The following is a 27,055-nucleotide window of genomic DNA, read 5'->3' as shown; positions in this document are numbered from 1 at the left end:
AAGACTTATTGTATGTATGTACTTATACATTATTACTGATTTTCAGATCAGAAAAAAAAAACTATTTTATTATTATTATTATTATTATTTTTTTTTTTTATATTGATTCAATTAATTATATTTTTGTATGTTTTTTCATAAAAGAAAAAAAATATTGTGACATAAATTCTCATTAAAATATATGTATTTTTAGTAAAAAACAATACATTTTTTTTACACTTAGAAAATTTAAAATACATTTTTCAGAAGTACTATATTATGTGATAAATATAATATTTATTATTTATTACAGCAACAAACTATGTAGGTTTAGTTAATGACTGTTATATTCTGAAAGCTCTGCAAGCTGAAAAAAAATAAGCGTAGATTAGAATACATTTTAACTACCCACCAACGATGAAAACCTTATAATTAGGGCCCAGATGTTGATGATTTGCATTATTATTATTATTTTTTCGGGAATGTTTTCCTAGACTATCTATTTCAATAACAAACAAATCTATATAACTAATTTTTATGTTATCATTTTTTTTTCGTTTTTTGTTAATTAAAATTTTTTTTAACAATAGATTGAATGTAAAGTTATAAGTTACTTATTTCTGATGTCTGAAATACACAAATATGTGCATAAAGATGGCTATAATCACAAATAAGAATAATAATTTATAATATATAGTCATCAATTTCAATTCTAATATATACTTATATAAATTGTTCTGTTAACTGCGATACAACAATACTTTTAGTTAAAATATAAAAATTTCGTGGACTCATGTTTTTATGTTATAATCTATAAATTTTTATGAGCATTTTATAATAGGGTTTTATGACATCAACCATCCAGGCCTTACTTATAATAATGGATTAGTTTTGTTTTCCACTATTTATTTTATTTGATTGTAAAACGATGAAAACGTCATAATTAATACTATGTTTGTCCTCTAAATGAAGATTTCACAAAAAGAAACAATATTCATCTTAAATAATAATTCTTCATTACCTCACGCTCGTCATCAATATCTTCGTCGTCTGAGGCGCCAGGTGTGGTCGGTCGACTACTCGATGGTGACGGTGGTTCAGAATAAGGACGAGGATAATTGTATCGACGTCTCGATGATGCTTCTGTGATGCATAACGTTTCTGTTTCTTTATCAAACATATCCGGGAACACTTGACATAATGCCTTCAACCTGGCTTGGCGATAATACTGAAAATCAATGTAATTGTTAACGCCACTGTCAAGTATCGACATAAATGTTAATATTGTTGTAATTGTCGAACCGATTTTATATTACGGCAATCTGATGTCTCCCGTTCGTTTTTAGTTATTTATGGCAAATTTTTTTATGTGCACGCGTGGGGATTGTGTTAATGTGTGTAAGGTAATTAGTGTGACATTGTGTAAAATAAATAGTGGAATGCTCTAATGCTTAGTACCGTAATTTAAGAGCCAAAGACTCAGGTGCAAACAAAATATGTATGTGTATAGGGCCCACTTTTTTTACATAAATTTGTACTGCACTATAACGATGTAGTACTGCATACTATTCTAGGACGTGGAGCATCATAAAATTAACACATAAAAAGACTGACTTCATATCATGGGTGTTTCTTTATTTCTTAGATATGACACTGTTAGTGGGTGTATTGAATGTTAAAGAACCAACGAAATCCTCATTGAACAATCAACAAAATGTGTTTGTGATGTCACTCTAGACTGAGTAATTTTCCCATTAAGATAAACAAAACAGACTGGGCTTTTAAATTTTCAGAATATGAAACTAAATACCAGATAACAATAAAATAATTACAAATTTAATTAACGGGCAAATGAAAAAAAAAGCATTTGTTGATGGTTATGGGCCCTTCGACCCGGTGAGACCTAGTACTGTATACGGTATACTATCTGCACTAAAGCTTTTTACGGAACTGGAAATTCAAAATCTAATTTTGAAGAGTTATGATGGCTAGACTAGACGCGGTATGGTTGGCATAAGATAGTTCTATTTTAATAAGAATTCTCTAACAAAATAATATTAATAGTTTTAAAATGAGCACTTACAATACCCAAATTACGCCAATCGAGTAAATCACTTAATCGTTCTGTACGGTTTCGCTGGATCACCCGTTGTCTACGGCTCATTCTTGCAAAATCGTACATATACTGCGCGAGCTGTCTGACAGATTCTTCGATGCTGATGTTTTGTCGATCCACGATATAAATTCCGTAACTTAAAGGATCAGCGATATGCTGGGCCATAAAACAACCGAAACCTAAAAATGCGAGGTTAAATAGTTATAACTGTTATAAGGCAAATAATAATTAATTTTCCATGAGGGACACGCGTAAACGATACGTTTTTTTTTGTGTTAGCTGCTAGTATTAAGTTATGATATCTCAACAATTACAATTAAACATGATGATAAATTATACATTACATTATAATATTATACAATAAAATCAGCATCCAATATAAAAAAATTACAATTTTAATGGCAGTTGTAGATTTTGTGTTGAGTATGAACTATGGGGTAGATAGGTAGGTATATTAAAAGAAATATTAAGTTTTTAGGGCGTTAATTAAAATTAGGCGTTTGGTCTGTAGACTGCAATGGCGTAATTAGGAATTTGGCTTGAGGTCGAGGGAATTATATGTTTATTTATATTATATGTTATAAGCGAATTCTGTTAGCCTCTTAGTAACCTTCCCTACCAAATATAAAATATTGGCAGTAAAATAAAAGTTTTGGGGTGATCTATCCCCTCCCCCCCTATTACACCCCTGCTATAGAGCAGGGCAGTCAAATAAAATAAGGGATAGGTCACAAATACATTAATTTAGATGAAGTGTACAGAATGGAGAATCATTTAGACCAAGTTTGAATTAGTGGCTGGATAGTAGATGATGTCCTATGCATAGGCGATTGAATTGTATAATATATGGTTTATGTAGTTTATGTAAGTGTAAATTATTAAACTAAGTTTTTTTTAGGGATTTTAGGTGTAATATTTTTTTTGAGGCGAGGCCCGTAAGTAAAATATTCCAAAAAGAGAGGTGAAGTCCGAATGTGGAAGTTTAGTAGAAGAAAGAAAGATAAGATTTAGCCAGGTTCTCGGCAACTTTGTTACCGTGTATAAAACGATGAGTTATATTGGAACAGATGTAAATTACACAGATTACCAAATGTACCTATATTTGTTGGTCGGAATAATAATAATATGTAAATACCAAATTCTACACAGGGCCGGCGTTAAGGGGGAGGCATTTCGTATTTGTCCAAGGCCTCACGCTTAAAATTTAAGGTTATAGGCTAAAGGTGGATATGGTTATTGATTGAAAAAATTTACGCAGAGCAAATGATTATAATATAATTAAAAAGTATAAAATATCACCAACCCCACCCAATCAAAATGATGAATTTTTTTTAAGTCAACATTTAGCATTCAATTAGCACCAATTTACAAGACTATTTCCACAATTTGCAAGCTTTTAGTTTTACCATAAGACGAAAAAAACTAGGGGTAGAGCTGAAGACACTTATTGTTTACAGCCCCACCCATATCAATGAAAACACATTTTAAAATGATTCTTCTTTCACCATAATTTAGCAGAAAATTAGCAACGATTAGTGAGGTCATCGTGGAAATTTGCAAACCAATATTTCGTCCGTAAAAGGGATTTCTAAAATTCGCATATGAACCCAAATCATGTATCCCATATTCCCACGTTTAAAAGTCTAGCGCGGATACAATAATAATATCTAGATAAAAAAAAGTCTAAGATGTAATAAAAAATATAACTTGATTAAAAAGTATATTTTGAATAAAAAAATTTCATATAAAAAATATGACTGAAACTTTGATTATTTTATTCAATTAACGTTGTTAATATTTTTTAATCAAATATTATTTTTTATTACAACTTGTTTAACAATTTTTTTATCCAGCTTAGATTTTTTTTATCCGTTGTAAAATTTGCAAAAAATACCTAGGCGTGAGGTGCTGTCGTTTCCGTAGCACCCCCAACTTAGAATTTGGAATAATTTACGAACTGTCAAGGTACAGACGATTTTATGTGAGGTACAAACAAGTACAAACGATGTACAAAAGATTGGTATGAGTTTCAATATAAAATGAATAAAAGAATGTAAGTTAATATAAAAAATATAATTTTTTCGTTTTATGGCAAAACTAAAAGCTAGCAAATTGTTGCTAATTGAATGCTAAATGTTAACTTTAAAAAAATGTCATCTTTTTGTTTGGGTGGGGTTAGGCACACGTACGTTAAAATATCTGGGAAAACAGAATTATATTTATATATTTTTAGATTATTTGGCCACAATATGAGAATCTTTGTAACAAATATTTCATCCTTAGCTATAAAAAGTGAACATATTACAATTGTTCGACTACCTACAAAATAATTTTAAAATGTTAGAGATTTTGTCAAAATTTGAACTTTAAATATTTATAAAAAATATCATGTCTATGTATTTTTAATATTTCTCAACTGATATCATAAATAATTCCGAAGAACCTTGTAGCTATTACATTTTCAATTTGTTTGATCCAACAAATAACATTTTATTGGCATATATAAAGAAGAAAACTAAAAAAATTGAAAATTTTCGTAACAAATTAAAAAGACTCATGTTTGAACTTTTATCTTGTACAGACAGTTTTAAGTATTTACGATTTTTCGTTTTTGAATAAATTAAAACAAAATATAAGATCATGGGAGTACAATGTTATAAAAATGTGCCGATTTTGACACTCAGACGTTCATAAAAAGTTATTGTGGATTTATGCTCAAATTTTTCTTTGATTTCCACAGACAACAACTTATGAAGAACTTTGTATTACATTTTCAGGATTTTTAAACTCACGAATTTGTTTTTATCAACATAAGCTTTTAAAAAAAAGACTAATAAAAATCGATAATTTCATATACCTACCTTATAATAAGTAGCTCATAATGAGTCAAAATATTTTGGGAATTTTATGGTGTATAGGAAATACTAATATAAATATTTGGTGGAAATTTTAAGTATCTACGGTAATTTTTTTTTTTTTGAGTTACACCAAATGTTTATAATAGTATTTCCTATACATCACCTCAAATTAACCAAAAAATCGATTTTGCGTAAAAATTCCTATTTCGTTTGTTTTCCCAGAGCTTTTGAAAACAAAGCTAATGATAATTAAATTAATTTACCCAACAGAAAAGATCCTGAAGTTGAAAGCCGAAGTCTCATTTCGGATACTTATCGTGTGTATACAAACACAAAAAAATTAAAAATACATAATTGTAAAATCGCTCAGCTCAGAATCTAAAAGGTATACAATCGGATCGGTGATCTTAACACAATATAAATATATAATTGCCTTACAACGACTTGAATTTCGTAGTTTCACGGGTAGTAATAATAATAATAGTTAGTAGTTACCCGACAAGTTCGTAGTTATTGATGGGATTCCCATTACTGTGCATTCGGCGGGAGTGTATCCCCAAGGTTCGTAGTAACTAGGAAATACTCCCAAATGACAACCACGCACGAATTCCTCGTAGTCTAATCCAAACAGCGGGTTAGTCGAGGACAAAAATTCCGGGTGGAACACAATCTATAAAACCATACAAGGTGAATATAACATGAGCTTTCGGTTTGGCTTTCCGGTGTACAGAATGTGAAGATGGTCATGGCACTATAAGTCTATTATATGTAATCAACGTCAATGATGTTCTTATGTAGAGTATACTTAGAGATTTAAGTTAGTATTATACGAAGTATTATTCACATAGTGTGAAATTAATTTTTATATATAAATCGAATTAGAAAAAATAATTTGATATTTAATAATAATAATAGTAAAATATGAATATTGAATTATGTAACTAAATTATTTCCAGTCACTATATCAAGATATATCAGGATTGGTAGTATGACTGAAAAATAATTTGTTCTAAACTAATTCTTGTATTATTGTGGTTTTTAAAGCTTTTTCTTAAATTATTAAGCCATTTAAAAATTAGGGTGTGTATTATACTATATGTATACAATAGTTTTATCATCACCTGGGTTCAACTTCCGATAATAATTTAAGGTATAGGTATGGCAAGGTTCTATTTGATACCAAACAAAAAATAATAATAAATAGCGTATTTTAACATCTCTGCATACTCTCAGCATTATTTAAAAAAAATCATAAGTATACGCTGTATATTCTCAGGTCTGCTACATTGACTTTCAAAAAAAAAAAAATATTATATTTTTTGTAGTGGGTGATTCTGTGATTTTGTTACGGAATAATTATTTTTCACCAGCAAAAATTGTGTACTACGACAATTCTATATAGTTATTTTAAGAGCATCGGATCCGGTGCAGTTTTAATACAAAAACATGACTGACGGTTACAGGAAAAACTTTCTCGTCCTGTAGAGGAATAATCGATTTCGTTACCTTATTTTTTTATTTGAAAGAAGAGAAAATATTTTTTAGGTCGGATCAAAGCTAAATTTTTTAAATTATGATTATAGAGAATAAAATGCGCACTTGAATAATGCACAATATTTGTTATTTGTATCGTTCAAGCACTGTTTAAAGAAAAATGAAAATTAGGTTTGAACCGATATGAAAAACGTTCTCATCTTTTAAACAAAAGATAAAATGATCAGAATTCAATATATCCATGAGTTATGAAAGTTTTTCCAATATAAAGTCATTTATGTTGATATAAATATATAACGCAACAAAGCCGCCTTCCTAAATAGGGGTACCGGACAGTAGATTAGTGGAAAATAATTATAATTATAGTAATTAAAATATGAAATATGATTTTAAAATTTTATAAAATTTCAGAAAACTGGAATAAAACCAGCATAAACATTCTTAAATGGCCTAAATAAATATGTTTTCTTCAATAAATTGTTTATAGATACATTTATTTTTTTTTTAAATAAATAATATTAATGAAAATTAAAATTGTTTGATATTATTAGCACTCCTCCCTTACATATAACACCTGATATATGTAGGTATTGTCAAATAGAAGATTATTTTTTTAGCATTCTATATAAAAGTTTTCATAGAATTTTTTTTAATAGTGTTGAGTAGCATACTCTCAACAAATTTGAAGGGAACATAACTATGATACATATTTAGGCACACAGAACCTTAACGTATAACACGAGTCATCAAGTAATATCATCATTCATCAGCTTACTTTAACTTTGTCGGCTGTAGTGTTGAATAGCTTACATCTCCGTATCGTGTTCAATACGGGATCGCACCAATCATTTACTACGTTATGGGTGGTTACCGGCGGCAGACCGTCCCTTTGTAAAGCGTACAGACACCGTTTCAACCTGACGGTGTCTTCTTTGTTTAATAACTCTTCTTCGACAGGCATACGGCCCCTGTAAAACAAGTCCGGAAAGAATGTTATGAGTTATATAAATACATCGTATTTCACGTATAAATTATAGCGTTATAGACACTAACCTTAGACAAATTTCGTAAATCCTTCGGCCGACTTTTGTTTGTATTTCTAGTATAGTGTCTCGTAAGCTTTTGGTAACTGCGTGGCCGCGGAGACTTTCCACGTTAAAGTTTTCCGTCCGCGCTGGAAATATCAGGAAGGCTACGACAGTCATATCCGAATTGGCATTCTGCAATTGAATATCATTTTTGTTCCTCGTTGGTTAAATAAGATCAAGTATACCGACTATTATTTATTGACTTACTTTCAAATAATGATTTAAACGAGCTAACGCTTCGATAAATATGTCTGCTCCTTTGTTAGAAAATTCATATCTTCCAGCCGTAAAAAAATATAACGTCTTCTCCAGATCGAAATTATAATGTCTGTTATAAAAGATAAATCAGTGTATTTAGCACATGAAAACCAAGTATAATGTAATAAACGAATGGTGATTAGGATAATTCGCTCTGTATTTACCTTACTTTTAAAGTATTTAGTGGCGCACAGAGGTATTTTAAGAGCACGAGCAGTGTCAAAAAGTTAGTCACCCACTCACCCAATTTTTTATTTATAAAAAATATTTTTACTTATTAATAACTGTAGTTCAAGGAAATTAATTATAATAGATTATATAGTTTATGTTATAAATTTATAAACTTTTCTATGAAACCTGCAGTAATATACACCCACGACCCACCCCCTCGAGAGCACATATGCAGTTGCATTACTTGCTAACCTGACTGGGCGCCACTGAAAGTATTATAAAAATGTAATGTTTTATTATGATTCAGCAATTTAAAATTTAAATGGTGATTTACAAATTATAATAATATCTAAATCATAAATCCTTATTATTTGTTTTAATTATGTCTACTTGTAGTAACTAGTAAGCATTGAATAATATATTTGTTTTAGAGTGAGTAAAACAAAATATACATTGAGGCAAAATATAATTATACTTGTTTCAGGTAGGTACAAAAAAAACCGGCTACCTATATATAAAATGAAAATAATTTTTATATATAGTAAAATTGTAACTTTTGAATGTTGAGGGACTACGCCCTCACCTTTTCCACTTAATTAACACCCATATAAATTACAAGTAAAAGCACAATTTAAAATATCCAGTATTTAAAAAAAAAATATCTTTAAAATTCCTAAAATTTATAGTTAATATTAATGGTAAATATATTATTCTTATAATAGATACCCATGGAAATGGCCGCGGACAAAATCGTGAATCTTCTCTTTGGATAGCGAATGAAGGTTTTGAAATTCGTGCAATGCTGAAAACTTGACAACGTTTAATCCATTGGGAGTTATAATATCAGGCTTACGGGAGAGTAAATACTCGGATTCTTTTCCGGTAATATCAGATACTGTGGTAAAAACGTGTGCAACATGTGCTGCAGCTCGTTCCATGCAATAACGATGATAAATTTGTCTTTTACCAGCTTCTTCATCGAGATTGAACTATAAAACAAAACGTTGATATAAATAGTTTTTTTTTCGTTTATCAAAAATAGGAATTGAAAAGATTGTAATCACACTCTATATACTTATTATGAATCTATATCTATATTATGTACACTGATGCACTTAAAATATAAATGGATAATAAATTATTGTATAATTGTATTTTACATTTTATAATTTAATTTAATTTTAAAATCGTAAAACATTTTATGTCACATTATAATTAAAATATACCGATGAATATTTATTTTATCATTTTTATTCTAATAAGAGTACAACTGTAAAAGTAGGAACATCAAAAATTAACTAACTAAAGAATACCTATATTAACCTTGAGTTTTACTTAAAATATTTGTATAGACAAAAAATAATAAACACAACCATTTATTTGTAATTAATTAAACGCATTAATATAGTATAATATAGGTAATACATTTATCAAGTTTTGAACAATAAACATAATAGTATAAGAAAATGCACATACTTTATCTAAATTATTGTAAAAGTCAGTATTTCCAGCACAGAGATATCGCCCTAATAACGTGGCATGAGTTGTAAATACTGTAGCAATAGGTTCTTTTTTTGTGCGTAATGCTATCAACCCTATGCCAGCTTGCCATTCATGGAAATGAGCAACAACCAATGGCGTTGAATCAATGTATGTTGCTGCTGCCATCCGGAACTGAAAATGCAATTATATATTTAAATATTTATTTATGTACTTAATAATATGACTGAATGTTTTCCTTTTTTCTAGGTTTAGAAAATATACACATAAGGATAAATAATATATTATGCACTTATATGCATAAGTGCAAATAGCGTTTTGAGACTTGGAGGGAATGTAATGCATCAGAAATGATTTACAACCTTTGAGGAAACTTTCAGAAAATTTTTAGACGTAGGCCTGTTTCCAGATAAGTACTTATGGGGGAAGGCTCCTATAAATTAGTACAGTACCTATATTACTTTCTATTATTTTAATAAGCATGTTGCATGTATATACTTACTTCTGAAAGGAATTCTGATATTAAATATCCCAAAATTACAGCATCATTAGCTTCTATGTCTAAATGTGGAATTCCTATGTTACACGTATCCCATAAAGTTTGCTTGTATTGGTCTAATTTCCAAGCAGCTGAACCAATGTCAAACAATATAACTTGTGGACTACCATCGACTAACCATCGACCTGTCAACAACTGTTTTTAATCATTTTATTAGGATAACATTACTTAATAGTTAATATAAATATTGAATTCTGTTTCAAAAGAAACTATATTGTTTTAACCATTTATTATTCCATACAGGGATATTAACTAGCTAATTAAAATGTTTAATAAAATTACCCAATTTTATTAAAATATCGAAGAAAGTGTTTTTAAAATAATACAATAGTAATAATACAATTTTAACTAGAAAACTAACAATAATTATTATTAATTATATATCAATTATATTGCAAGACAAGGCATATTTTTTTTCTTGTTTTTTGCCCTTCACTCCCTACTGGCTACTATATTAAGTTTGTCATTCTTGTCCTACAACTCCACAGAACTCTGTTGACTGTCTTCCATCTATCCATAATTCACACCAACTATTTTCATGTCATTCTCCATTTTTTTTATACGTATCTTCTTCGTCTTCTTCCTTTTTTGCTTCTATAGACTATATCTATAACCTAGCTACTCCAGTAACGCAACTAGACATTTGAACAAGAGGTTGCATAAGCTCCAAAATTTTTCATTTTTGTGACTTTAAAGGGGACCTTCCTATTTAAACAATTTTATAGGATACTAATTTTGACTTAGGGATGCTAAAACACCTAAAACAAAACACCCCCCCCCCCACCCACCCACTACAATTATGCCAATGTCTAGCTGTTTCTTAGTCACCTCTACACATGAATACATGATGTGGCAAACTTTGTTTCTAGTGTTTCTCATTCTTATTTTGTATACAATATGTGCTACTTTCTATACATTATAATATCAATAATAATATTGTAAGTGGCTTGGTGGAGGGGCGGTCGAACGCTCAATCTGCGGAAACGCATATGATGTGACGCGCATCGGATGGGTTACAAACCCGGGATTTTTAGCAACATATCCTTGCCACACATACACAAACACATGTTACAATCCTATCCACTTAAAAAAACTACAAACTCAATACACAAAAATAATTCCTACCGTAATCGCCTTAATCGCCGGGCTTTAGATCAATAAAAAAAAAAAAATAATAATATTAATAATATGTTAACATTTTAAAATATATAAATATTTTATTTTGAAATGTATAATATATATATATTTTTTTTGTAATTACTGAACCATAAGTTATAGAAAATGTATTTATTTTTTTTTTACTTATTTCTTAAAATGTTTGGATAATATGTTCAATAAACAATATTGTGATATTAGATAATTTATACATTAAATTGACGTAATTTTAAAATATTCTTTGCAAATTACTGAATATAATTTATTTATAAGTACGTAAATATATATATGGATATTGGATATTATTCTATAATATAATGTATTATTTTTATTATGCTATGTTGGTTACATTTATTTGGCATAATTTTGGACTTTGGTACATATTGTACTGTTAAAGATTAATCCAAATATTTTGAAAATGTCATTGTGCATCTTGCATAAAAAATAATAATAAGCGTAAGAGAGAAAAGTATTTTTTGAATTGGGTACTACAGAATCGTGATTTTTCACATAATTGCAGTAAAATTATTTTGATTGAGAATTCATAAAATTAACTCCATTTTCATCTAAGATTTGAAATTTTGATACACTAATCTACAGGAAATTTTTTCCAATATTAGAAAAAAAAAGTTTGCCGGAAATTAAATTAATTTTTTAAGAGCGTTGAAGTTATAGATATTTAATATTTAACCGTAAATTGGCAAATTCTTATAGAACAGTCTATTTATTTTGGTATAATTCGATATACTGCTATAATATAACGATAGATACTTGACATTTTTACTAAATCATAACGAAATAACAAGGTATGATCACAACAAACTGAATTTCGTTCAGTTTATGCAGAATAGGGTGAGAGTAATCCTCGTCGTTTGATTGGCTTCTATTTTAACACAATTTATATCAATAACCAATGAAAAGCCGAGGAAAATAGTTTTATTGTAAGAACTCAAAGAACTGGGCATTTTTTACTTTTGGTATAAATATAAATGTATACATTTAAATAGATTATTATAAAGTATAAACATCAAAATCATTTATCACTTTAGAAAAGTTATACCTTAAATCCTTGATCTCTCATTTTTGTTACTGCTGTGTGATAAGGAGATCCTCCTTCGAATTCTAATTCCTCAACAGCTGTCCGAGCATAGTTTTCTTTATAAGGGCCTAATAAGCAATATTGTTCTCCCATTTCTTCAGTTGAGACGAATGCTTTAGATCTAATAACGGTATAAATACCACCAACTGAAATAACAAAAACCATATTCAAAAATTAAGTAGGTACTAGGTATAACTTAATAATAATGTTAAATATTAAGTATTTTTCTAACTTGAGTGTATTATTATTTATTTACTAATGCATAAATCAATACTGAGACACTGGATATTACTTATTAAATAATTTAAATCATTGTTGGCTGAAAAATTGAAATTAACTCTAAGAACTCGAGGAAACTAGTTTTATAAAGTCATTTAAAAATTGATAACTTAATCTAAAGATCTGTGATTTCTTCATTGTTTAATAAAAAGTAATGTTATGCTTTATATTGTATACATTTAGATGCATTATTGTTTAAAATAAGTCTATGTCAGGTACCTAAGTATTTATAATTCTACTTCAAGTTTACTTATCACAATTTATTTCCTTCAAATTTTTTAAGTAAACGTAATGTAATATCTTAGTCCTTAAGGGAATAATTCTGTACCAAATATTAAAACAATTTAGTGCATAAAAGTAAAATATTCAAAAATGTCATTAATTCTTATTCTAGTTTTTTTACAACTACGAAGGTATAATTAAAACAAATAGTGTCGAAATATTTTAGTAAAATGCCAATTTTAATGATAAGTAAAACTAAAAATAATGTATGTATGAAATACTTTTATTATATTATGAAATTCATCATAACATTTTAAGAGACTAGGTACCTATATCGATCGTAACGAAAAATTAAAATTGCCTGTCTGTTTATCAATTTTTTTTTTAAATAATATGTATAATTGGTATAAAACATATGTATTTTTGGTGTTTTTCTTATGTAATCCACTCACATATGTTTATACTCGCAATAACCAAACGCACACATATACTAATAAATATGAAAGTAATAGTCATCATGGTATAAATTGAAAGAAGTGTCCACTTAAATAAAAATGGTTACATCAACCATTTGTATAATATATTCAAACTAAGAAATTATGTTTATAGGTATGTATATTTTTGTAACTTAATCAAATGAAAAAATTAAAAACCATCTGGAATTTAGCACATTTAAAAATTTGACTGTCTTAAATTTGGGTAAAGTATCTTTATTTTAGCTGTTTTCATTATTTATTTCGAAACAATAATATTATTATTTTATTATAATATTGTTTATATTGTTTATTAGGTATACTACTAGAATTTCGATAAGGAAAATTCACAAATAATTGTATTGATCATGTATATATTTTGTTATTGTTGTTATTATGTTATGGTTATTACACTCTTGCCGACTTATCAATTCACTCGCAAATAATTTTAAAAGTGAAAAATAATTTAATTAATAATAAAATAATGTAAGAATGTAATAGAAAAAAATTACGGAAATTCTTAATACTAGTATACTATTATAATAATTAATATAGTTCTTCTTGTTTATTATTTACTAGCTGTAGATTGCTTATTAGTATTTGTGGATAATCAATCATATGATAATCATCATAAATTATTTACTGGACAAAAAATATATAATATATAGTAACAAATATTTTACATAATTATTATGAATAGATGTAACGTTACTGAAATATTATGAACAAACCTTTATTGCAGACTTCCCAAGCTGTTTCAAAAACCCATCGATTTTCGTATGCAGCTGTTTGGCCGCGATCCATAAACGCAGTAAAATCATAATTACTATCCACTCGATAAAAACGTTTACTTGCTTGGTCTTTTGTCATGGTACCTGGAAAAAAATTATGTTGAGCACGAAAAATGAGTTTAAGCGTTTGTAATGATGAAAATGATTTTCATTATCGTTTATTGGGAGTAAGTAATGTCAGTAAAACCTAGTTCAAGGACAAGCCTTTGGCAACATACTGAATTTGGCAAACAAACATGCATAAACATTTATGTTGCCAGTAAACCAGGACTTCCAAAATAAAAATATTCCGATTTCAAGTAAAACAAACAAAATTCAATATAAAACTTATGAATTAATGGTATAACATAAACAATTTATAATAGCTATAATAAATAGTAAAATGCGATTTCATATCATAATATATGAAATGTCAATATTTTCTCTCCTACAAAACAAACATAAAATATAATACCTTACACTAATACATTATTTAACGCGTTTGGAGAATACCTATTAAATAATGTTGAAATTAACGAGAAACTAAATAAAAATTAACTAATTTGATGCATTTCAAAATTAAAAATGATTTATTTTAATAGTTATTACACTGCAATACTAAAAGCCTACACGTTTAATATATTAGTATTCATTATTCAGATACACGATAAAAAATTATCTGATAATATTATGTAATATAGTTATTTATAACAAAATAAATTATCAATAATATACAAATGGTATATAAATACATTCATATCAATCCACAGGTTAAAAATTAGCAGTCAAAGTTCGGGGACAAAACATTTTGAATGCTTTCAAAATTAACCTTTTACAATGAAACAAATTAGGTAACGTTTAAGTTTCTTATTTGAAAGATAAACTGAATTACTGAAGCATTTAAAATTATTTGAATTTTATCAAAATACCTAATAAAAATTACTTTATACCAAATTATTTAAATATATATAGATATTCACGTCTCACTTAAAATATTTAGGATTTTAGAAAATATTACTACATATTATTATTCGATAGCAAATTTAAAAGGAATAATGTTAGTTTCCATTGAAATTTGACTATATTTTTTTTTATTACCTAATGTTTTTGTCAAATATTAATGTGTGTTGTTATTGTTAATATTGCAAAGCTATTACGCGAGGATTCTACCCATGTGAGTTTTCTCCATCTTACAAATGTACGACACAATATTTTTGCGTTCAACTGAACCAATTTTGTTTTGTAAAGTATTTCTTATGCTTTTAAATCATAGTGAATTGGCCTATTATCAAACTTAAAAGTAAGAAAGTTTATCTCATAGGCTCATATTTTAATCGCAAAGTGAGTTAAAAGTTTATAATTATGTAAAAGATGACAATTTAAAAATTCTCATAGCTCGATTTAAAATGAAAATGTAAATAAAAGGCTACGTAGTGCATTAGATAATATTCTTACCTTTAAGTTTAATATTAGGCGAATTCACTCAAATAATAAAACTAACAAGTAATAACACAATATCAATTCTGTTAAACGCAAATGATCTATATAAGCCAGAAATTTAACGATATTCTTATCGATTTATGAAAACTGGCGTCAAAAGGCGATGTGGTAAATGTCGTGATCAGTACCTACGTAAGAAATAAACAAATCAGGAAAAATAAATAATTTCTTTACTATTTTATAGTCCAACGACTATTATTTTAACAATTGTTGCGTTGTGAAATGAAAATTTAAAAATAGAAAATTACATTATTATTCAAACAAGTAATTGAAAGAAAGTAAAACTATTGTAACATTTGTTAATTTAATTAAATAATCATAACAGTTGCATACTGAATACAGCTGCAGGTTAAATGACAAATCACCTGACTTATCAGATTGTGATCAGTTAACGATAAGTCAACAACAAGTGTTAGTATTTTTAAACAACGAAATCGGCGGTAAAAAATATATATTTTATGATTTAAGAAAAAATATGTTTAATTATTATGAACTTTAAGTTTTAAAAATAATTAATGAATATTACTTATTTGAAGTGTCATATTCATTAGGTAGGTATTAAAGCAATACACTATACAGGGTGATTCTTTTATCAAACAACACTTATATGGTGTTTGTGTGTAAATACCACCTAACATACACCTATAACATACAAACACCACCCAAAACCACCAAACTTTGGGAGGCTATATCCTGTAAACGGATTAACGAAAAATGAAAATTTAAACGTGAAAATTCATTGAAAAAATAGCCTTTTTAGTTTATGAAATTTTAAGTATAGGTTGTCATTTTAAAATCAAAAGTTGATAATGGTTAACCTGATAAATATAAGGGTGAAAATATTTAAAAAAATATATAGTTCTAGAACATAAGATGGTTCTAAAATTTTAAAAAAAAAATTGGAAAAAAGTCAATAGTTTTTGAAATAATGAGTGTTGTTTGATAAAAGAATTACCCTGTAGATAGGAATTGCCACACTAATATATTAAAGTTAATATGAACATAAAAACCTTTTTTAATTCTATACGTAAAATAGGTACATGATTTAACCTGAATATGTAAAATATTCACAATATACATAGTTATGACTCACATTGAATCAATAATCACGAGTTCTTCATTAAAGATTGATGAAGAATCATTAAATTCAGTCCTAGTTATTAGATAAAAATTAATAATTGTTTAACGTCATCATAATTGAATTGAAAATAGTGTAATTACATAATAATATAAAATTAAAAATATTTAATTATCTTTTTCATATACAAGGTGATCCATTTACGTGCTACTATAGGTAGGTACCTACTCTTTTTTTCAAACAATTTTACATTTTTTAAATTAATATTTTTTTTTACAGAATTGAGTTGTATTTTAATTTTTTGAAGAAATTTAATATTTTTTTTTAATAACAACATAACAATGCATTTTTTAATTTTATATTCTGATTTTATTGAATATGTTTTTTAATAAATACAATTGTCAATTAAGTATACGTTATTAGAACTTGGAAGTATTAAACGTATAATATACCTTAATTAACTTAATAGCTTGTATTATAGCAGTATAAATGCTTATATACACAGGTATCTCTCAAAATGTTGATCCAATATGCTTTGTTCATATAAACTTTCAATACATATAATATAACAATTTGATCGATATTCGATTTGTGCCAAAGTAAATTTAAAAAAAATATTATATTAAGGAATATGATAAAAAGTGTTTAAAAAAAAATTATGACAATAAAAATTGAATATACAATATAATTGTTTTGGTATTAAATTATGTAAGCACAAATAATATTTTCAAAAAAGTTTAAACTTATCGAAACAATGAGTGTAGAGTTTTAAATTAATCATTGTACATAAATCATTATCAAAAATAATAAGATTTAGGTATAACACAATAAAAAATATGAAAAGTAGTATAGATATTTAACATTTTATCACAAATTACAAACAAAATGTTTTTTAAATTTCTATACCTAATACAGAAATATTACTAAACGGTTGGTCATAATTAATAACTATAAAAATAATCTTTTTTAATTAGCCTCTTGATCACATCGAAAAACAATTATTTAACGGTATGTTAAAATATAAATCAGCTCATTACCTACATAGGTATAAGTGTATAATATAAACTACTTATTGGTAAGTATAGGTAGGTAGGAACATACGTACCTAGTAATTATTTTAGAGTAAATTCACAATTAACCATTAACTAGGTTTAACATTAAAATTACATTTTTAAGCTTAAAAGTAACATTTTCTGTGATCGGATTTTTTTTTATATTTAAATTACTAAGGAAGTTGTGAGCATGTAAAATATTGATGTATAAAATTACCCATAACTGGCATAACTTGCTTAAAAATTAAAATATTGTAAGAAATCTAAGTGCGAATACAGATAATATTATTATTTTTTACGTTTCATAATAAATCAATAATCTGTACCGGCTCATATAAAAACAAACGAAGCTATAAACGTAAATTTGCTGTGTTACGCGCACTTTTAAGACGGAGACAACAAAATACGTGGGTGTTTCTTCTAAGTTAAAAGTTGTGGTAAAAATAACATAAACCTAAATTTTAAATTCGTGCGTATTAGTAAACTTGTGGCTAGCCTGACCAATAATTAAATCACCGAAAATTAATGGTATGTGTATATACTTACGTATTTCTACAGTTTAAACTACAATCGTAGGGGCATTAATAATTGTGATTGAAATTTCAAATTTATGTAAAATAACTAATATAATAATAATAATAATAATAATAAATCCATATTATATAAGTAGCTGGTAAGTACTTACTAAAGTGTTCTCATCAATAAATAATATATATATATATTCAGTTATGTTTAAGATATTTTTTTACGTTACAAGCGCTAAAGAAAATTACAGCACAGCAAGACTATAGTAAGCTACAACCGTACAAGGAAACACGAACACCGTACACTAATCGGTAATCAGTATAATCACTGACATAAAATAAGTTAAGTGCCGTCTACAGCTGGGAACCAGAAACAAACCAGGCCTACACAAAATGCTGATAAAATGTTATAACCAATTGACCACTAAAAACATGAACTATCAGACGCTATCAACGTTGAACAGCGTAAACATTACATCCGTAATCTATACATGTATATTTATGGAGATTTTTTAGATAGAGAATAGGCATACAGTTTTGAACTTTGTATAGTTAAACACGCACACATCACAAACTCACAACGATATACAATTTATAATAAATGGACCAGTACAATGTTCGGTAGAGTGGCAAAGTATTGCCATCCTTTAGTAGGTATACTTACTAACTTGCTAAATACTATAATAATGCTTTATAGCTATTAGCTAATCAGCCCCCCCCCCCCAAATAATAATTTTGACCCGGGTACAGAACTAAATCCAGACCCCTCCTCTTAAATGACAATTAATTTTGAAACATTTTTCTAATATTATATTGAATTAATTATTTGCATGAACGCCGGGATCTCAAATTGTGGGAGCCCTGTAGCTAATTGAAATATTTGTATACATGCATATTTTATTTAAAAAAACATTTTCACGTTTATATGTAGAAAACCCTAGGGGACAAAACACTCAAAACATCCTATTTACACCACTGTGAAGAATTGGGTTATTTTATTATAAAATTAGGATTTGTTTTTACTTAATAAATCAGTCTTTGGCTATACATTTCTACACACATATTCCATAAATACATTGTAATTTATAATAAATAAATTGTAAGTGCAGCTCGAGAACAAATACAATACCTAGTACATGTGATCGTATTATGTATCTAACAAATCAGTTATATAATTCTCATAGGCGTAATAATAAATATATATTATTTAATTTGGGGAAATATACACCCACTTGTATATTGTGTAAATATTGTTTTTATAGATGAATATTAAAAAAATAAATATATATTAAAATTGTTATTATTAGCTTTGTATATATAAATATATAAATATATTTATTAATTAATAACACAATTTATAGTTATAAGTAATAACCTATTGCAGTACTAATCTTTTATGTTAGATATAAAATTACATAAAGAATAATTTTGACATGTTTATCTATTCAAAAAAATCATAAATAAACAAATGTTTAATTCCTAAGGTTGATTCATTTAAGCTATAATTTACTATAAATATGATAATTGTTTTAATCAATTAAAAATATTATTTTAAAATTCCATTAGAATTATTACAACCTTTAGATTTATAACAAATTAATAAAATATATACCTAGATATTTAATCTAAAATTGTGTTACAGTATATTTTTATCAAATAAGAATATGTATTTTGATTTTAAGCCATGATTTACATTGACGCACAAACATTTTCGAACTATTAAAACAAAATTGCATAAACGTGTTTCAATGTTTCGTGTGAAGGTACAAAACTACTTAATTATGACGTAGGTAACTGCAGAGTACAATAGACCAAAGTTCAAACGATATAACTATAAATTGATAATCTAAATCACATACATATATTTTTTAATCTTGATTAATACAAACAAGAAATTTATAAAATTATAATAATATCTAACAAATAAATTATCATATAGGTACTTAATTTAATTAAAAAATTAATTAAAACGCCAATAGATAGAATTTAAGATAGTTTTTATAACTTACACGTTAGATATATTGTCCACTTTAAAAAATAGCCTAACCTATCCGGTTTATTTTTATTTTGAACGTGGTTTTTACTATACTATAATGCATTTCTAAAATTTTAAATCGTGATATTGGTAATACTCAAAATTAGTACTGACCACAAAATTGGTACTGCTAATGCTAAACGTAAATATGATATTTTGTTCGTTTGTAAGACGGAGACATCCCAAGCGGATGTCGAGGATCAAGACAGCGTATAACATTTGAAAAAAATGTGTGTACTTTAAATATAGTTTTTTTCATATAATGATATAATTATATAATTCAGTATACAGGGACAAGGTACCTGAATATTTTATTGTTTAGAACTAACATCCACAAAATATATAACATTCATCGTCATAATGACGTGTTTTATGATAAGTTTATCTTTAAATGTATAGATATAATATAGACCATGACCTATAAGAGGTAATTTGATTATTGCAATAGTTAATATTATGGACTATAGTTATAAGTTAACCAATACTGACAATACCCCTAAATGTTATTTGAACATCAACAAAAATGTTAGAAGAATTTATGAATAAATGGTTTTAACAAAAATAGCCTTAGAATTGATTTAAAATATTTCACGATAATTACTTATTACCAATTTACCAATTAAAATCGATGTATAAATTATTATTAATTGCTCAAATTGAACACGTAAATAAATATTCTGATTTCCTAGCCATACCAAACAAATTGGGTTTACATAGAATTTAGTTGATTACATTTAGTGGTGTATAAGTATTTTTCTTCGTACAATAAAACGTTATTAGAGCTATAATTTTATTTAAAACACTTCATTTCACTCTCTATTCTATCCATTGGATAAAATAGATAATTTAAAAAGACGTATTTAATGATAATAAACTGTTTACAATTTATATGATATTATTATGTATGCACAAACGCACAGTAGGTACGTTATGTTCTTATTTTTATGGCTATATTTTGTTTGTTAAACAAACATCTAATAAATTTACTTAAATGTGAAGAAGACAGATGTAGTACCTACCTACTTCTACGTTACAATCGTTAAAAATATTTATTAATACAAGTTAATATTGTACCTAACAGTTTCCAAATTTGTTTTACCTGCATGTGTTGTCTCTGTCTTACAGTGCGTAACATAGCATTTTATGCTCAGCAGACCTCGTTTAGCTCCGTTAGTTTAAAAACTAGAGTGAAAATTGACCTCTCTTAAAATTTAAAGGTAATGATATAATTTAGAAGACCAGGTGAGATTTTTACTAAATTGTAATTTTGAAGCGATTTATAAGTTTTTTAAGATGAACAAACAATTTACAATTTTAAAATACTTGTAATTTCAAAATTAAAATATAGTAAAAAGCTCATGAGGAAGCGAAATAATATTTTTGACTTTAAATTGTATAAGCAGTCAATTCTCTCTAATTTTTTAAGTAACAGAGCTAAACATGATCTGCAGTTGAGCGTAAAATTTGCTACATTACGCACTTAAGCCGGAGACAACACATGCGAGTATAACATCCTTTTAAAACAAAATGCATTAATTATTGATCAGCTTGTACACAAAATATATATTTTTTATATTAGAAGTATAGTGTAGTACGGGTTCGGTGGGGCAACTAGGGGGTCTAGTAGGACTTAGAACTTTGACTACGATTTATTCCCCCAAAAAATATTCCTTATTGATGTAGATAAAAAGCTTCTTAAGCCTCTAAGAGTTATATTAAATTAATAGTTTTATTAGTTGGGCTTTAGCCCTCCCAGAATTTTAACCCTAGTTGCACCTATAGGTAGCTTATTGTATTAATATTTGGAAAATATCATTATACGGGTAAATGAATAATGATATTTGAAATGAGAACAACTTTCGACTGTCCGAGAACAATATTTTTTACATACAAAATAGTTTTTTTAAATAATTAAAAGAAGAAGGTGTCATCGGTAAATGGCTTCTTCATTCAAAATTTTCAATTTTCCTTTTGTCAACAAGCTCATATAAGTATTATTATTGTGCCGATTGTGTATAGATTTTATATATAATTAATAAAAAAATTTGTGCATTTGTATTTTCGATACTTATGATATCTGTATGTAGGTACTTATGATTATAATTGCTGTAAAAAAAACTGATTAGGAACATTACATTACACTTTTCAAGCCTATAAGATATTAAAGTTGTTCCTACGTTTTATAATATTTTCACTACAAAATAAATAACAAATTTTCATGAATTTAAAAATGTTATCGAAATTTGAATTTAAAACGCTCATAAAAATTTTATGCGAATCTAACTTTTCTAGGAAAAACCTAAAATTTAATTTTCAAAGCAAAAAACTTTGAAAATGGACATAAACAGCTCTGAAATAAACACAAAATACTTTTACTTAACTCCCCTTTCTCCTCAAAGTAACAACGTCCAATTTGATATGAGAATTCACCATCGAAGTTTAAACTGTTTAAAAAAAAATATTGTGACACTATATTTTCTTTATTTTTTAAACATATGCCAATATAGTAGGTACATCAAAACTTACGAAGAACTTTGTATTAAATTTGCAAACTATTTGACCAAGTGAAAAAAATGTTATCGACAGTTTAAGACAAAATCATTTAAACATAAAAAAAAATTTTTATAAATAGCTTAAAAAGGATCAAAATATTTTGAGAAAATTTTATTTTACAGAAATGTTAATGATATCCAAATAACTATCTATGATTATTCATTTTTACGTTAGGTAGGTACAACAAAAATCAATTTTTTTTTGTAGATTCTATTTTTTCGATTACTGATTTTGAGTATAAAAATTCTTGTTTTTCTCAATTTTTTTTGTTTTTCAGACGCTTTTTGAAAGTTCAGTAAAATTTTCAGTTATGAAACATGACTTCTCAAAAGTACTATCTAGATTTAGAAACCAGCCTCAAAGTTGAAAATCAAAGCATTATTTTGAGTTTTGACTACTTATCATGTACACACAAGCACAAGCATTGTAAAATTGTATGTCATTCAATAGTTTAAATATTTAATGTTTTTAAATAAAACATAAATAAGTGATAATTATTCTTATTGTTCACCCTCTTAGTTGCTCTAATGTACATCACCCAGGGGCCAATATTCAAATATATTTCCCTGTAGATGTGGCTTCGTTTTCAATAATGAATGATAAGTTGATTTTAGAAGATTTATAATTGAATGCCCTTAAAAACTAAAAACTGCTTAAAAACTGATAAAAATTAATGATATTAATACAATTTAATGTTCAATTGTTGAATCAATGAACCTATTATAGGCATCTAACATAATATTAAGACGTTAGATGTCACGGATTTTACTGGGCCGCGGTCAGTGTGACCACCGCCTGATCATCGTCTATTTTAAATCGAATGTAAAAATGTTGGCAGATGTATTCCTTAAAACATTAAATACAAAAAAAACATCTATTTAACCATCAGGCTCCATTTCAATCATACTATTTTCACTAAATTGAATTTATTTTGTATACTATTTAATATATTTTTAATTACCTTTTAAGATTATAATAACTTAGTTCTGTGCATAGGTTATAGGGTATTAATCTAATAAATATATTATTGAACAGCAGTCTTCAAGCATACCTATACTATTATTAAAAAAATTACAAATAATTTATTTATTGGAAGTTTTACTAAAATAACTTTGTGAAACTGGAAAACCGACAAAAAATAATTCTATTTATTAGAACTAAAAATAGGTACCTAAGACATAGATTACTTCAATTTAAATATTATTATTATTAATAATAATATAAAAATACAATTAATTGGCCTCGTATAGCGGGATTTATATGATCACCTTCATTGCCCACGCCAGATAATGTGATAGTAATATTGAAAGCAATATTGCACAAGAGACATAATAGTCCATTATTAACAAAAACAAAAATTATAACAATTTTCTTAATCCAGCTGTACCTAGTTGATATTCGGATTAATTTTAAATCACAACTATACTACCTTATCGTACCTTTATATCTGTAGGTACGCCGTGGTTGCATAATACATATGTGTATTAATCATGTAATAATAGGTAATAAAAAACATCAAAACATACACTAAGTGACAATTAGATTGGAATCTTTTAAGAGAAAAAAAAGCACTTACCAGTTTTCAAAAAAAAAAAAAATGCAGAAATATAAAATATAAGAGTTAAGAGTTAATATATATTTCTTGAAAAAAAAATGAAATAAAAGTTCATGAAACTACTGAGCGCCACGTTATAGTTTTAACCTGTAAAAATGTTCTTTATTGAACACATTTCTGTTAAGAAAAACAAATCTAAATAATTATCGAAAGCTCGTGCTCGACCACTTTGAAAACACTATTACATGTGAATGCCGATACACGAGCTGATACTGCTAATACCTATGCGGCTGTACCTACCAAATTACCAAACCGTTTAATCGGAAAACAATAATACGAGATAAGATAAGACAGTGCGTCGATAAATAGGAATTAAGAACGCGTTTCGCGTGTATTATATTTTATATATATTTTTATCCTGTGCGTATAGGTATAATTCAATATTCTACTTGTACACATCACTCTAAAAACGGTTATGTGGTTCGAGGTCCAATGATTATAATATTTGCCAATCGATAGCCCAAACATAAATTTCCGGTGCGAGTAGCCGTGTATGGGACAGAGGTGGGCGCACGTAAGCGTAATACATTGTGATTATTTCAATATTCTTGCCGAAATAATATTAATATTATCATTGCAATGTTTACAATTAACAAAAATGGATACTGAATAAAACGTTCACCGATCGCTTGGCAGTTGGTATAAATAGTGAAGGTAGAAGGTACCTATCTAGTAGTGCTAAACTACGAGCGTTGACGGTTTGGGCGAGTGTAACAGTTTTGACGAAAAAATCAATAACCGATTCGGACAACCAATATGTTTTACGACTGGTTGCGAGAGTGAAATTAGTTTTACCTGTGCGAGTGATAAGATATGAACTTTGATGTGGACGATATTACTATAATACCAGTGTCGGCAGTATATTTTTTAAAATTAAAGTAATAGTCAATATATAGAGTCCACTATTAATTGATGTTTGATTATATATCTAATATATATATATATATATAAGATTGGCTGTTCACTGCTATGTACATCACAAATTTATAAATTATAATATTATCATACAACCGTAACAACATTATCTTTCTCAAGTTAAAGTTCATTATTAATTACGTATATTATTATACCTGTGTATGTGATTTAATTTTTTATATTGGCAGTGTGGGTACTTCTATTTCTGCGTATTCTTTTATAAGCTACTTATAGCTTACTTATTCGTCTAAACGTTATTTTTTAAGGAACAAGCACTCGCCCAAGCTATATCATTTCTGGGTCAATTTGCGCTGAATACAGCTCAAGCGGAGCGGCTCTGTAGTTCTCACTTTCTCGGACCGTTCAGCGTTCAGCTCGGACCTGAGACTTTGCGTGGTCGCGTCGCTGACTTGCATACGTTACAATTATTATTAATTATTATAGTTATTCGTCAAATGGTGTTAGCGGCGTTAATATTAAACGGTTTTATAACAATATTCATTAACGCGTAGGCGGGCGTTAAAAAAAAAAAAAACCAAAAAAAAAAACCACCAAGACAAAAACCTTACCGATTTCGCAGCAGAAAGCCGCAAACGTGCGTGTCACCTATAAACACGATGCTATATGGTCCAGTAACAGTAATATTACGGACGGGCACCGCCTCGTAGCTGGTGTAGTATAAAGTCGACGCGTAAAATGAATAGTAAGCATAAAGCGTGTGTGCAAACGCGACGAAAAATCGAAAAACGAAAAACGAAACGGAGCCGGATCAATGCAACGGCGCGGCGCGTATGACGTGCAACGGGTATTATTATAAAATTGATATTAATGTGCAAAGATAATAATATTATGTCCAATAATCGCGGTGCACGGTAAACGACGGCGGGCACAGCGAGCGGACACGACGATGAGACGGCGAGAAAAATCTCGAGGGAAATAATCACGAATGACGGCGGACGGCGTCGGTTTAAAAATAATACTATTTCGTGCACCGTTTTTCACACTGGCGGGCGCGAGTTCAACAATATAAATAATTATAATAATATTATGTAAACAGGAATAATATGGATTGTGTAACAAGAGCGTGTCGACGATGGCGCGGACCGTAATACAGACTAGAGACGACCCGAAATCGTCGAAACTCGTATATCATAAACCGACGGTTTGAAGTGCAAGACAGGATAACACGGTCGTAGGTAGTTATAATATTATTATTATATTGTTACGCTTTTGATCGGGCAATAACCACCGCCGCCCGGGAGGCGTTTATATCGCATTACGGTCACAGGCGATGGTTTCTATTTTTTCCTCGTTTACTTCTCTCCCGGCAGACGAACGTCAGAAACCTCAAACCGGTCGTTGTCGTCAGCGTCGCCGCCGCACATGGCAGTCAGTTGTATACGGTACACGCGCAGCCGTCGCGATAACGTGTAACGACTTGAGTGCCGACCCAGCCGCATATAGCAACGACACTGCTTAAACTCTAGATTAAAACGTAAATAAAACCAATAAGGCAATAACCATAAACATAATTCGTATAATAATAATTATCGTTAATTTTACTTATTAGTTATTACTTAGGTACTACTCAACAGTCACTACTCAGTACATAGGTGGAAATGGGGGGGAGGGGGGTGTGATTAGCCTGCATTTTGTCTATTTTGTCAGGTTTCATGTGAAATGTGATTTTATTTGAATATATTTATTTTTTTAGTTCATTTAGCCCACCCAGAAATTTCTATGGATTTCCGTCTATGACTCA

At 28.0% G+C, this 27,055-nt stretch overlaps 1 protein-coding gene across 3 annotated transcripts; it reads right to left on the bottom strand.

The window, feature by feature from the left end:
• Positions 1-166: 166 nt before the first annotated feature.
• Glys (glycogen [starch] synthase) lies at positions 167-26,290 on the bottom strand. Of its 3 annotated transcripts, none has more exons than XM_089218036.1 (13): positions 25,863-26,290; positions 13,983-14,126; positions 12,239-12,423; positions 9,967-10,158; positions 9,441-9,638; positions 8,691-8,953; positions 7,743-7,863; positions 7,501-7,667; positions 7,223-7,415; positions 5,449-5,623; positions 2,063-2,274; positions 1,001-1,207; positions 167-346 (listed from the first exon to the last, which is right to left on the bottom strand). In XM_089218036.1, exons 2-13 carry the CDS (start codon positions 14,119-14,121, stop codon positions 314-316), a joined length of 2,085 nt encoding a protein of 694 aa, XP_089074162.1. In that variant the 5' UTR covers positions 14,122-14,126; positions 25,863-26,290; the 3' UTR covers positions 167-313. The 3 variants fall into 3 exon arrangements, with proteins under 3 accessions (XP_089074162.1, XP_089074161.1, XP_089074160.1); XM_089218035.1 differs by lacking the exon at positions 25,863-26,290 and adding an exon at positions 24,340-24,574; XM_089218034.1 differs by lacking the exon at positions 25,863-26,290 and adding an exon at positions 18,337-18,493.
• Positions 26,291-27,055: the final 765 nt, after the last annotated feature.

The sequence above is a fragment of the Diuraphis noxia genome, unplaced genomic scaffold (assembly GCF_037042655.1).
Source record: "Diuraphis noxia isolate RWA-SAM2 unplaced genomic scaffold, SU_Dnox_SAM2 contig0001, whole genome shotgun sequence".
In the NCBI taxonomy this organism is placed as follows: domain Eukaryota; kingdom Metazoa; phylum Arthropoda; class Insecta; order Hemiptera; family Aphididae; genus Diuraphis; species Diuraphis noxia.
This window is presented reverse-complemented; position numbering and strand designations above follow the sequence as displayed.

Coding starts and splice junctions, on each gene's coding strand:
- Glys (XM_089218036.1), bottom strand. CDS start 14,121: ATGACAAAAGACCAAGCAAGTAAACGTTTTTATCGAGTGGATAGTAAT. Junction 10,159..12,238: donor TGAGAGATCAAGGATTTAAG/GTATAACTTTTC, acceptor GATTAAAAACAG/TTGTTGACAGGTCGATGGTT. Junction 1,208..2,062: donor ATTGGCGTAATTTGGGTATT/GTAAGTGCTCAT, acceptor ATTGATTTTCAG/TATTATCGCCAAGCCAGGTT.